Raw genomic sequence first — 14,080 nt, forward strand, 5'->3', positions numbered from 1 at the left:
TTTCCCTAGTCAGTCTCAGCTTATTTTGAGCTTTAGCATTCCTTATGCTATTTCTCCAAGCTTGGTAAATACATCTGTATTCTTTCTTCCATTCTTTCTACATGCTCTTTTTTCTTTTTACTTCCTCCTCAAGTTTACTGTGCAGCTAGATTAGCTTTTTTTCCAATTTTACTTTTAGCAATTCCTTCTTCATGAAACTCTACCTATGCTGGATTTCTTTTTCCTTTAGCATCACTAGCCATGGGATCAGCTTTGCTGAAACCAAGGTTCATTATTTGACTATGCAATGGGCCCTCTACATTCGCTGGAGTTAGGAGTGCAGGACCCTTTTGAAAGTGTGTGTGTGTGTGTGTGGGGAATCACAAATTGTTAAAGAAGTTTTTTTTTAATATTTCAAAGAACACCACTCTAGTAATCTCTAGATTCTCCAGCACACCTCTGTTGCCAACATCCAATGGAAGTTGATGATAGAATTACACTGGAGAACCTACAAATGCCTAGAGAAGTGAATCTCTCGGTCCGCCATCATAACTCTATGTCTCTGGTAACCCTCTGGCAAAGGTTGAACAGAGTCATTCTGGAGATCTCATGCCTAGAGATTTCTAGAGAGAACATATTAATCAAATCCATGAATAATCAAATTCACAAAAGTCAAAGTCGCAGATGTGGAGGGACAATTCTCTTCTTTGGCTTGCCCAACAATCACAAAGTATCATTGCATGGATTTGTAGTTCCATGGCCCTATGAATGAGAGACCTCCAAGCTGTCCTCAGCAGCCCTGTTCAGGTCTTCCAGACTCAGGGGCATGGCTTCCTTGGTTGAGTCCATCCATCTGGGATGCGGTCTTCCTCTTCTCCTTCTCCCTTTTACTTGAGCAAGCATTATTGTCTAGCCAAGTAAGTCATGTCATCACATAATATGTCCAAAGCACAGTAGCCTCAGTTTAGTCATTTACTCTTGGACCCATTTATTTGTTTTTGTAGCAGTCCATGTATCCACAGACGTTTATTCCAGCACCACATTTAAAATTACACTAATTCCTCCGTATTTGCAGCTTTGATATTTGCAGATTTCGTTATTTATGGATTTGATTAATATGTTCTCTCTAGGAATATCTAGGTCCTCCAGTGCAACTCTATGGTCAATTTTAACTAAAAGTTGCATTGAAAGACCTAGAGATTCCTAGAGAGAATGCTCTACTAGGCATTTGTAGTTTCCCCAGTGCAGTTCCATGGTCAATGTCTCTTAGACGTTAACCACAGAGTTGCCCTGGAGGACCTAGAGAGTCCTAGAGAGGTGTCCTCTCAGGTAAAAACATGGTGTTTTTGTTATTAGCAGTTTTTCCATATTCACAAGGGTCTTGTGCCCCTAACCCTAGTGAATATGGAGGGATAAGTGTAGTTAATTCGTTTTCCATCAGCTTTCTACCTATCCAGTTTAATTGTCCATCCTTAGAAAGGTAACACAGGACTTCCAAAGACCCTTGCCTAAATGGCAAACCCCAGGATTCCATAGGACAGAGTGGAATCGCAGCACTATGACTATGGAGATTGTCACATGGGTAAAAGTGGCAGGAATATAGCAGAATGCTCCCGTCTAGGGATGCCATATCCTGCCTGTAGGTGGGACAATCCCTGTTTGGGCGGTGCCGTCCCGGTCCCAGTCCAGTTTGGTGCCAAAACCGGGATGGCACTGCCCGCGGCCACCTCTGCCCCCGCGCGTGCCGCAGGGTCCTCCAAGGCCTGGGAGGGCTCTCTGTGGTCGGAACTCCAGGCCCAGCGAGGCCTTAGAGGCGGCTCCGCAATCGCGGGGTCCTCCAAGGCCTCGCCGAGGCCTGGGAGGGTTCTCCGCGGTTGGAGCTCCAGCCACGGAGACGCTCCCTCCCAGGCCCCAGCAAGGCCTTGGAGGCGGCTCTGCAATCGCGGGGTCCTCCAAGGCCTCGCCGAGGCCTGGGAGGGCTCTCCGCGGTCGGAGCTCCGGCCGCGGAGATGCTCCCTCCCAGGCCCCAGCGAGGCCTTGGAGGCGGCTCTGCAATCGCGGGGTCCTCCAAGGCCTCGCCGAGGCCTGGGAGGTCTCTCCGCGGTCGGAGCTCCGGCCGCGGAGACACTCCCTCCCAGGCCTCTGCGAGGCCGGGGAGGAGGAGGAGGCCGCTTGCCACCGCGGCAATGGCCGCGATAACAGGCGGCCCCCACGCCCCTTCACGGCCTGAGAGGAGGCCGAGGCTTCCTCCCAAGCCAGGGAGAAGGAGGAGGACAAAGTTTAAAAATGTACGACCTTTTTTTTTTTAATTTCCTGGTCAGGAAATTTTAAAAAAAAGGTCCTACATTTTAAAACCTTGTCCTACATTAGTCCCGGTTTGGAGGTCCTCAGGTATGGCAACCCTATTCCCGTCATTATCAGACAATTGCATGAAGATTATCAGACGATGTTGTGATAATTGCATCATTATCCCATAAATAAAGGGGAATTCTCCCTTTGCTTTTTATTCGCAGGATTTTCCCATGAATAAAAAATGATGCTAGAATTCCTCTTTAATCTGCTAATCTCCACCAGCACTTTTTGGCAGAGAAGGTTAAAGATCTTGTAAAAATGCAAATCCTAGGATTCCATAGGCTGGAGCTACACTTAAAGTGGTGTCAGATTGCATTGTTTTTACAACCTACATCAGTACTTCACAAACTCTAATCTTCCAGGTGTTTTGGACCTCAACTCCCAGAAGCCCCAGCCAGCTTGGCGAACAGTCAGGAATTCTGGGAGCTGAAGTACAAAACATCTGGAAGATCAAAGTTTGGGAGGCACTGGCTAGATGTACCCTGAGAGTGGAAACAATTTTTTTCCAAAGCTGTCCTCCATGACCAGATCCGCAGGATGGGTGGAGGGTGACTGCGAATAGACAGGTAGGTTGCCCTGGGATGAAGTGGTGGCTTTAGGCCAAGAAAGGAAGGGCTTCCTGGCTGTACTTGAAAGGGAGACAATTGAAGAAGGTGCTCTTCTTCCACTTGCAGCCTTCCTTCCCTCTTTGATGGTCAGGAAGAGACTCTAGGGACCTGCTACCCAGGCAGCAGGGCAATAAAGAAGACAGGCTGGGAAGGAAGGATGCAAGGGAAAGTGAGGCAGCTGGAGGTGAGTAAAAGGGGGGTGGGGTGCTTCCATACCAGGGTGACCCCCTTTTCCAACATGTGCTACATTTCAACCTTCTGTCCAGAAGGAATTCCAAAATGTCCTCCATTCTGAGTGTGACTTAAGAAGCCCACTGAGTAATACCATCTAAATATTAGGAAGAACTTCCTATTGTAAGAGCTGTTCAACAGTGGAAACCAATTCCTTGGAGAGTGGTGGAGTCTCCTTCTTTGGAGTTCTTTAAAGAGAGGCTGGTGGCCACCTGTCAAAGGGGATGCTTTGTGAGTTCCTGCATGGCAAAGGGTTGGACTGGATGGCCATTGGGGTCTATTCCAACTCTATGATTCTAAAGATTCTGTGTTGTTGGATGGCAGTTGCCAGCATTCCTGTTGTTGCTGAGTGCCTTCAAGTTGCTTTCAATTAATGGTGGCACAAAGGCAAACCTATCACATGCTTTTTCAAGCTTTGTTCAGAGGAGGTTTGCTATGGCCTTCCTCTAAAGCTGAGTGAGTGTGACTTATCCAAGTTCAGCCAGTGGGTTTCCATGGCTGAGCGGGGATTCGAACCCTGATCCTCAGGATCCTAGTGCAGCTCAAACTACTACACCCCACTGGCTCTGTCCCAGCATTCTTACAAACTCATACAGGTTGAGTCTCTCTTATCTGGAATTCTGAAATCTGAAATATTCCAAAATTCACATGTGTAGCTGACATGGTGACACCTTCGCTTTCTGATAGTTCAATGGGCACAGACTTTGTTTCATGGTCAAATTTATTAAAAATATTATCTATAAAATTACCTTCAGGCTCCTGTGCATAAGGTAAATACAAAACATACGTGAATTTCTTGTTTAGAATGTGTCCCAACTTCAAGATATCTCATTGTGTATATGCAAATATTACACACACACAAACACACACACACCCTGATCTAAGATACAAAATCCAAACACTTCTGGTCCCAAGCATTTTAGATAAAGGAGATTCAACCTGTATGCCTTTTTCTAAAATTCAGCCTGAAATGTTTCCATTTACCAATGCTTCTTGTTTTTTATGCTTATGCCAGCAGATGATGTGCAGGAGAAGAGAAAGAGTCAAGGAGAACTACAAAGGATATCACCAGAAAGTAAGAATGAAAGTAAAGGGAATTTCTACAGTCAAAACAGACTTGGGAGGCAGGAAGAAAAGAGAGGAGAGGGATGGAGAGAAAAATCTGTTGAATCCCAAGAACTACAAACAGTTAAGACAAATAAGATGCTCCCTCATCCTCACTGGAGAATCTACACAGAGAATCTCCTCCATCAAGCCTCAACATCTGTGAAAAACAGTGTGACTGGAGCCCCTGCCACATTTCCAGCACTCAACACCAAGGCAAATTTGTATCCTTCTCTCTTACATGGGGAAAGATTTGGAAAGTCCTCACAACTTGAAATCCATCATCAAATTCACGAGGGCACCTTGTCTTGCACATGTGGAAAGGAGTTTAAGAAACTGAAGTACCTTAAAGCGCATCAGAAGAGACATATACAGGAGAGGTTCTTCCTATGCTCAGTGTGTGGGACATCTTTCAACGATAAAAACAGTTGTAAAACCCATGAAATACAGCATGCCGTCTAGCTTTTTTGAGCCATGAAGTGTGGAAAGAAATATCTGGATGCATGGCAGACCTTACAGTATGTCAAAAACTTTATATAGGGGAGAGGCAATGCTCAGAGTATAGTGAGAATTAGGTGATGATTTAGATATTTTGACACAAGGAGATATATAGGAAGAGAGAGGCCTTCAAGGCTTCCAATGTTCTGGCCCCTTCACTCTCTGCACAGAGGATACTCACAGAGGCCACATCACTCTTTGACCCTTCTAGAGTAGTAGGCAGACCAGTGGTGGAGATCCTTGAGTCTCCTTTTAGAGATTTTGGCTTGCAATTTCCATAATCCTTTGATACTGGCCATATTGGCTGGGCCTTCTGGGAGTTGCAGACCAAAGCTTACCAAGGGGGAAAAGCTCTCTCATCCATGGATGGAGGTGATCAAGGTTGGCTTTTGAGACATCACAGGTTCATGCCTGAAGTTGGGTCTTTAGAGAATGCAAAATGAGGACTTCCCACCCACTGGTTCTGTGATTCATTAACTGAGTTACTTTTACATATCTGTAGAGTGTTTTTAGCAACTGGATGTGGTTTTTAAACATATTTATGAAAACTGAGTTTGGGAGGAACTGGATAATTTGACTCTCCTGCCTAGTTGCACCTGTGCTTGGGTTTGGAGGGGTTGTCCTGTATCATTAATGGTTGGGGTTGCAAGCATTTTAGCAGATCTTGTCATGCAGCCAGGTCTCAAGCCACCCTTGCTGAAATTTCCTCTTCTGCACAACCATCAAAGGGACAAGAGGCTTCTCCAGTTTTCACTCTGGCAATGCTACTCAACGCAAGTGATAGCTGAAGAGCTGAGATCCAACCAGTGAGAGATGGAGGCAGGAGAGAAAATGAACAGCTTCAGTGGTTTTTCCATGTCTCTGCATTTTAAATGGATATGTTGATGATGTATTTTTTTAAAATAATAAAGTATTTCTGTTTTATCCATTTTGAAGTCTTTCTCTTCCCTCTGAAACAGAGTCTGGTAATAATTATACCAATATAGATTTGCTCTTTTGAATGTGTTCAGTAAAGCCCAAGCTCCTCTGCACACAGTGGAACTTACTGCTGGGGCCATTGTTTGGCCCTCCAGATGTTGCTGGACTGCAACCACCAGCAGTCCTTCCCAGTTGTTATGCTGGTTAAGAACTGCTAGGAGCCTCAATACAACACCTGGAAAGCTATAGGATTCCTAGTTTATACTAGAGGAGACCCACTGAACCAAAGAGAATTACATAAGTATTGACTTATCATACAATGTTTGTATTATTATAATTCTCTCTCTCTGGCTTTTCTTCGCAAATGAAGATTCAGGAAGGACTCATTCCATGCTTTCTACAAGCGTGTTGATGACTAAAAAGACCAATCCGGGATAAATAAGTCTGGTTGCAGAAAGCACAGCAGAAAGTCTCTTTGGGTGATGTTTCCAGGTTGTAGTTCTTTCTGTGCTGTCATTTCTCTTTGAGACTCGTTTGGCGTGAGCTTTCGAAAAAGGCTGCAGCATCGTGGATAGTGCGTCTCCATGCCTCCCGATGCAAAGCCAGGGCAGACCATTGTTGGTGATCAATTTGGCCAAGCCTGGGATGTTGTTTCAGGGAGTCCTTGTATCGCTTCTTTGGGGCGCCCCTCTTACGCTGACCCGTGGTGAGTTCACTGTAGAATACACACAGGGAGGCGATGGTCCTTCATCCTAGAAACGTGTCCTGCCCAGCGAAGCTGCGTCCTCAATAGCATGGCCTCAATGCTGGTGATCCCTGCTTGCTCAAGGACAGCAACATTTGTCACATAGTCAGTCCAGTGTGTATTTAGAATTGTGCGTAAACAGCGCTGATGAAAACGTTCGAAGAGTCGTAGGTGTTGGCGATAGGTGACCCATGTTTCAGACCCATAAAGGAGAATAGACAGTACAATGGCTCTATACACACTGATTTTGGTGCTTTGCCTCAAGTGTTTATTACTCCAGACTCTTTTGTGAAGCCTTCCGAATGCACTATATGCCTTTGCCAGTCTCTGATCGATCTCTTTATCAATCTTGGCATCTGAGGAGATGATGCTTCCCCAGGTAGGTGAACTACTGGACGGTCTTAAGCACAGATGTGCCTACGGTGATGTGGGGATGGTAGTGTTCTTCCTGAGAACTTCCGTTTTCTTCAGACTGACTTCCAGCCCAAAGAGCTCTGCAGCTGTTGCAAAACAAGATGTGAGGCGCTGCAGAGCTGCTTCCATATGGGCAACGAGGGCAGCATCGTCAGCAAAAAGCAGCTCACGGACTAGATAGTTTAGAGTCTTGGTGCGGGCCCTCAGGCGGCTTAAGTTAAACAGGCTACTATCAGTGCGGTAGCACTAATTATTAATAATTAGTGGTTTTACTCTAGATGGGACCAGCATGTGAACGGAGTCCAGGGTGTTCTGTCAATTCAAAAACGGGTGGAAGTCACGCAATCCTTGAGGTTCTGTTAGACAGCAGATCCCAGCAGTCCTAGCTACAGGAAAGGGAGGTTGGGGACTTGCAGCCCAGCTTTTAGAAGATCACATTATTCTCTCCCCATACTTTCCAACAAGTATCTTTTTACTTTTGGGATTTCAGCGGTTTCACTTTATTTGTACAATTGCATGTGATAATGATTCGCACAATTACTTGCCATTTTAGCTTTATTTGCAGGATGCTTTAAATGCACTTTAATCTCTCTTTAATGCCGAAATCAGCCCCAGGGTGATAAACTCCTCCGATTCTATGAAAACAACAACAAGAAGAAGAAATGGCCCTAAAGCAATGGTGCCCAAACTGTGCCTTTTAAGGGATTTTGGACTTCACTTCCCAGAATCCCAGGCCATTGATATGGCTGAGGCTTCTGGGAGCTGAAGTCCAAAAGAGAAAGAAAAATCTGGAGCTGTAGTCCCCAAACTTTACCCTTTAAGGGATTTTGGACTTCAGCTCGCAGAATCCCAGACCATTTGCCAACATGGCTGAGGCTTCGGGAGTTGAAGTCCAAAAAACACTTGTTTGATTCAATGGTATTTTATTGTGTGGGAAGGGGGGAATAATGGAACGTATTTGTATGATATATTTTATACTGTATTTTATTGTTGTTGAAAGCCGCCTCGATTCTGTGGGAGAGGCCCGATAAAAATATCCGTGTGTAGTAGGAATAGTTGTTGTTATTACTATTATTGCAGGGCACAGTTTGGGGACCGCTGCCCTAAAGTAACTTGCGTCTCTTACTTGTTACTTTGGTGTAAGAAAAGTCAGAGGTGAGAGAAAGATATATATATATATATATATATATATATATAGAGAGAGAGAGAGAGAGAGAGAGAGAGGCCCCTGGCTGAGAGGAGGAAGCTCTGGGCATTGCCTTCCCAGTGTCTCTGAGGGGACCCAGAAGGAGGACATTATGGGGGTGGAGAGGTTGGCTCAGCGGAACCCATTTCCCTCGTCCATGTTTCCGGGGGCGGGTTATAGAGAACGGGCCTAGCTCTTGCCCGGAGCCTGGCTCGGCTTCGGTCACGTGACAGCCAGTGACGGCCACCAATAACCAAGCCTCCTCCTGACAGAAGGAGAAAAGCGGTGTCACACTGAAAGGCGTCCCCCGGAAACACCGACCTTTGGTTCTCAAAAGAAGGCAAAAGCAAGAGCTAAAAAACGCCCATAAAGCCAAAGTAGAGGAAGAGGGAAGCCGGGTGAGAGTTGGGGAAAGGGAGGCCGGGGAAGGGGAGAAGGATTTGGGGGCACCATGAAGGGAGGGAGCTTCCTGTCAGAGGGCCTTTGGGTGGGGTGGGGACTCTTGCTTTCCCTTCCTCCCTCCAGTTCCTCCTGGCCCTTGCAGAGCCTCCATTAGACAGAGGGCAACCAGGACTCAGGGTGGCCAAGGGGTCTGGAGTGGGTTTAACAGAGAAGAGGACTCTTCCTGCAGCCATTTGCTTTTGCCTCAGCCTTCTGGGAAGGGACAGACTCCCATTAAAGAAAGAAAGAAAAAGCTGGGAGATCTAGGAGTCCAAGTAGACCACAAATCGAACATGAGTCAGTACTGTGGTGCAGCAGCTAAAAAGGCCAATGCGATTTTAGGCTGCAGCAATAGAAGTACAGTGTCTAGATCAAGGGAAGTAATAGTGCCGCTATATTCTGCCTTGGTCAGGCCCCACCTGGAATACAGTTCTAGGCATTACAATTCAAAAAGGATGTAGAGAAACTGGACTGTGTCCAAAGGAGGGCGACTAAAATGGTAAAGGGCCCCGGGAACCATGCCTTATGAGGAAAGACTTACGGAACTGGCTATGTTTAGCCTGGAGAAGAGAAGGTTGAGAGGTGATATGATAGCCCTCTTTAAATATTTGAAGTGAAGTCCTATTGGGGAGGGAGCAAGCTTGTTTTCTGCTGCTCCAGAGATCAGGCCCCAGAGCAATGGATGCAAGCTCCAGGAAAAGAGATTCCAGCTCAACATTAGGAGGAACTTCCTGACAGTAAGGGCTTTCTGACAGTGGAAGACTTTCCCTCGGAGAGAGGTGGAGTCTCCCTCCTTGGAGGTCTTTAAACAGAGGCTGGATGGCCATCTGTCGGGGATGCTTTGTTTGAGATTTCCTGCATGGCAAAATGGGGTTGGACTGGATGACCCTTGTGGTCTCTTCCAACTCTGATTCTATGAGTCTTCAGCAGTAATAATACAGGAATAATGCATTATTATTATTATTATTATTATTATTATATTTATTTATTTGTATCCCACTCTTTTCCCAGAACTGGGACTCAGAGTGGCTTCTCAATATAGTCAGCCCTCCTTATCCACAGTTTTTTGTCCACAGGTTCAAGCACCCATGGCTTGGAAATATTCAGAAAATGCATAAATTCCAAATAGCAAACCCTGATTTTCCATTTTATATAAGAGACACCATTTTGTTATGCCATTGGATTGAATAGGACCTGAGCATCCATGGATTTTGTCCTCCGGACCGTGGGGGAATACCTGGAACCAAACCCCAGCAGATAACAAGGGCCCACTGTATTAAAAGAACAATTCACTTCAAAACATAGAAAAGAGGTTCATTTAAAAAAGAATTAAATAAAGGTCTGCCTTGGCAAAAAAAATGGAAAAGTAAAGAAGAGCCAACTATAAATGAATGGTTGATAAAATTGTATGATGTAATGGAATTAGATAAATTAACATATCTGTCGAGAGATGAAACAAGAAACAGAAATGAGAAAGGATGGTCATTAATAACCAAATACCTCTCACAAAGGAGGGAAGAAAAAGGCATAATAGCTTTAGTAAAATAAAACTAGAAAACTTTTAAAAAATGTTTAATTATCTGATGTTAAATATTTTACTGCCTTAGTTAAAGAACTAAAGGAATGTTTTAGATTGTTTGTCACAATGTAGGATTGCAAAGGGGGAGGGAAGGAATATATTGAAATATATGAAAATATAACCAAACCTTTGTGAAATTATGGAAATATGAAATATATAATAAGAAACCTAAACGAGTATCAGAAACCCAAAATAAGAGATTTACTTGAAATATTCCTAACAAAGGAGAGGAAGTCATTTTATGTTTGTTACATATTTTATCTTACGTGTTTTTAGTAGAATAGGAATGGATGTTTAGAGTACTTATGTATGTATATGTTTATATGCATTTTGATATGTATAGTTGTTTTAATAATAATAATAATAATAATAATAGGGGAAAAAGAATTAAATGATTACCGTATTAAAATAGATAGTTATTAAAAGAATAAAATATATTTTTAAAAATATAAAAGTGTATAAACCATTTTAAAATGATACAACACCCCAAGCTGGTCCTTTACAAAAATTCTGTTTTAAAAGCCTGTCTGAACAGGTAGATCTTAACTTGACCCCACTTTAACAGCCCTGGCTCAATGCTATGGGATTTGGGGAACTGTAGTTTGTGATGGCACAGTGGTAAACACATGCCTGGACTCACAAACCACAAGGTTCTGAGTTCAGTACCAGCCAGAGGCTCAGGCATCCTTCCATAAGTTGTCAAAATGAGTACCCAGCTTGTTCAGGACAATTAACTTACACTTTTTAAATCACTGGACATTGGTAAGCAGTATAGAAATGTACTTGCTATTGCTGAATGTCTCACAAAAATACAGTTCCTAGAATCCCATGGAGCCAGGGCAGTTAAAGCAATGTCAAGGTGGGTTATTTCTGCAGCAGCGCTGATGCTCCCTCAGAGACCAGTTCATCCAGGAAATCAGATGGTCATCAGGGGAAACAGTACACTCACAGCACCCCCAGTTTGTCCCTGGTCTTCAGGCTCAGGTGTGTGCGCTCCATGTGGTTCAGTTCTATAACAGGTAATCTGGTCAGGTTCAGATGGTCTTTGGAGAGCATATAGCACCTTTGAGACTAACTGAAAGAAAGGTTGGCAGCATGAGCTTTCAGAGACTTCATAGTCTACTTCCTCAGATGTATTTGACAGAGTGGAAAGCAAGAGACAGAGCTACTGTATATACAGTTTTTTGTGGGTTTGTCAGACTATGTGGCCATGTTCTGGAAGAGTTTATTCCTGACGTTTTGTGGCTGGCATCTTCAGAGATCTTCATTTCAGGAATAAATTCTTCCAGAATATGACCACATAGCCTGAAAAACCCACAAAAAGCTATGGATGGTGGCCATGAAAGCCTTTGACTGCTGTATACAGTGGACCCTTCTTTTACACGGATCCCCCCCCCCCCCCACATTTAAAAAATGCATAAGCTTGAGCCCCATTAGAAGTAATGGGGCTTGTGACTGCCGTGTGGGGCCACGCACATGCTGCGAACACATACCCCATTACTTCTTCTGGGGCACACAAGCCTTTTTTCCAGCGTGGCTTTCAGCGTATGCGGGAAGCCGCGTATGAGGCGCCCGTGTATGGGACTAAGAAGGACTGAGTGTTCTTAGCTTCTAAGATTAGACAGGGTGTCTAATCTTAGAAACTAAACTTAGCATAGTTTCTAAGATTAGACCTTTGATGTGCCTGCGATGTGCTCCACACCACAATCCACTCTTACGATGGCAGGCACTTCGGGATTCTGATCCCACCAAAATATGTGATGAGCCACTCTAAAAAGACAGACCTTTTAAAGACTCTGTTTCAAAAGGCCTTTGAAACGTGGAGGTATTTAAAATAAAGACAAGCCTTTAATTAAAATAAAAACTGAACTTTATTAAAACAGTTGCTTTAAACAGGTGTTAACTTGAATAGATAGCAGATAAACATTGATTCAGGCACTTGTGGGGTTTTTTTTAGTTTCATTTAGTTATAGATTTAGTTTGCTTCTCCACACTCTCTCCAGTGATTAACAAACTTATATCCAGGACCTTTACACCATCCTTATCTTTACATTTGTCTCCTAAACCTATACCAGCCACCAAGGCTAAATATCCCTTAGGATATCACCCCACAGCAACTCCCTCTCTTGAAGTTCTGTGTGCATAAGGAGTCCCTCAACACTGGACTCTACCCCTCTATGTCCCTCACTTCTGGACTTTGACTGTCCCTCTCTGGACGTAGCAAGATCTATCAGGCTATAAGCCCCTTAACTCTGGACTTTAACCTCAGTTCTCCTCTGGAGCTCACAAAACTATGTCCACTCACTGGACTCAACAGAGCCCTATCTTGCGACAGTTCTTAACTGTCGCAACGGAACTGTCAATCTCTCTCTGCAAGCATCTCATTGGCTGAGGGCAGCTGCCTTGTGATTGGCTGCTGCTGTTGCTAGGCTAATCCATCTTTTCTCCACAGTGCCCATACCAGGATCATAGTTCTTAACAACCTACATTGATGGTGCTCTGTAAATACATGGTAATATCAATAATAGCACAACAATGAATGGGTTTTACAGGGTGTTGCAGCAGAGCAGCCTAGGGACATCTCTGCCTTGAGACAGCAGCAGGAGGAATACATTTGATCCTTTTTTGTGGCTTCATTGGTGTAAAATAGTCAAATATGGTTGAACCAATCTTATTTGGTCCTGAAGGAGGAAGAAGCCTTATAGATGAGAGCAGTGAAGAATTTTGGGAGAGGAGAGCCCTGCGGTTCCTGAGTACGGACCTTGAGACACAGCGCCAGCACTTCAGGCGGTTCTCCTACAAGTCGAGCGAGGGGCCCTGAGACATTTGCTGCCAACTCCACCATCTCTGCCATCAGTGGCTGAGTCCAGAGCACCACACCAAAACTGAGATCCTGGACCTGGTGATCCTGGAATAGTTCCTGACCATCCTGCCCCCGGAGATGGAGAAGTGGATCAGGGAATGTGGCACAGAGACCTGTTCCCAGGCGGTAGCCCTGGCAGAGGGATTTCTCCTTAGTCAGGCAGAGGCAGAGGAGGAGCTGAATGAGCAGCTGGTGAGAGTGCCTCCTCCTGGTGCAAAGGTGAAGAGGTTATCGCTTTGGGGCTCCCTATTTTGAGCCCTCTGCTGACTGAAGGGGGGCAAAGGGCTCTGCTGAAATGTGGTGGCTTTAATAAGGGGGGAATGTGGGGAGGATTCACCTTGTGATGAAGTGGAATCACATTCCCCAAAGCCTCTTGGAAGTGTGGTTCTGCTTAAAAACCAGGTACATGGTCCTTGTTTGCCAAGTTTTCAAAGGCAGTGCCTGGCTTTTCTGCTGGCGCTGCCACACAACCTGAACTTCCTCTGTGGTGACTACAGTGGCAGAGCATGGCCCTGATGTGTCCAGGAGAAAAATGGGCTTCTAGCCACTGCAGTATAGAACCCCTCTCACTCTCTGGGATGAGACACTTTTACCATTGTCGAGTTGTTTTTTCTTTTCATTTTATTTTGATTCCAGAGCCAACATAACAAATAAACAATAGTTTTGTGGCCACAGACTGTACATACAGGTATAACTTTGCAGTAACAGTAGGCTTTCATTTTTGTTTTTCCATGTCTGTTATAGTTCTTCCTTACGCACATTTATTATTACAGTGTGTCCATGAGAAGACTTCCATTATAAGTCAGAGCAACATTTCCCATAACATATGGTGTTCTTGCTGTTAGATCCATAGAATTGTTTATGTTCCAGAAGATACAATACACTTTCGGCTGGTTTTAAGAAAAGTTTCATAGGTGCCATTCCCACTTGGCTTATAACGCGACATATTTTGCTTTGATTCGGGGGGGTTTTCTGAGTCTGATTTGATTCTGGTCCATCGTTCCCATTACGGAAATGGTGCAAAATGATTCGGGGTCATTTTACCCTGCATTCGTTCCCATTTGTCTTACTCCAGGGGTATTTTAAATCGGATCAATTTGCCCCTTTCCCTAAGATTTTTTTGCTATTTTCTCACCCTTCTCCAAATTCCATGTCTTGCATC

At 44.5% G+C, this 14,080-nt stretch overlaps 1 protein-coding gene and 1 pseudogene across 2 annotated transcripts in view; both read left to right on the forward strand.

Moving 5' to 3' along the window:
- Window positions 1-5,649, forward strand: part of LOC149320594 (uncharacterized) — a 35,489-nt gene extending 29,840 nt beyond the window's left edge. Inside the window, exon 11 of the mRNA XM_089502741.1 lies at window positions 4,186-5,649. Within this exon, the coding sequence (XP_089358867.1) occupies window positions 4,186-4,736 (551 nt within the window). The 3' untranslated portion in view covers window positions 4,737-5,649. The remainder of the gene's footprint in view (window positions 1-4,185) is intronic.
- A 2,697-nt stretch (window positions 5,650-8,346) lies between these two features.
- LOC149320595 (uncharacterized) overlaps window positions 8,347-14,080 on the forward strand; it is a 37,220-nt pseudogene continuing 31,486 nt past the window's right edge. The window contains exons 1-2 of the transcript XR_016279475.1: window positions 8,347-8,433; window positions 12,743-13,137. The product of XR_016279475.1 is annotated as an uncharacterized LOC149320595 (transcript). The remainder of the gene's footprint in view (window positions 8,434-12,742; window positions 13,138-14,080) is intronic.

This window comes from Sceloporus occidentalis, unplaced genomic scaffold (genome assembly GCF_023333645.1).
Source record: "Sceloporus occidentalis isolate IW3139 unplaced genomic scaffold, rSceOcc1.0.p SCAF_1, whole genome shotgun sequence".
Lineage (NCBI taxonomy): Eukaryota > Metazoa > Chordata > Lepidosauria > Squamata > Phrynosomatidae > Sceloporus > Sceloporus occidentalis.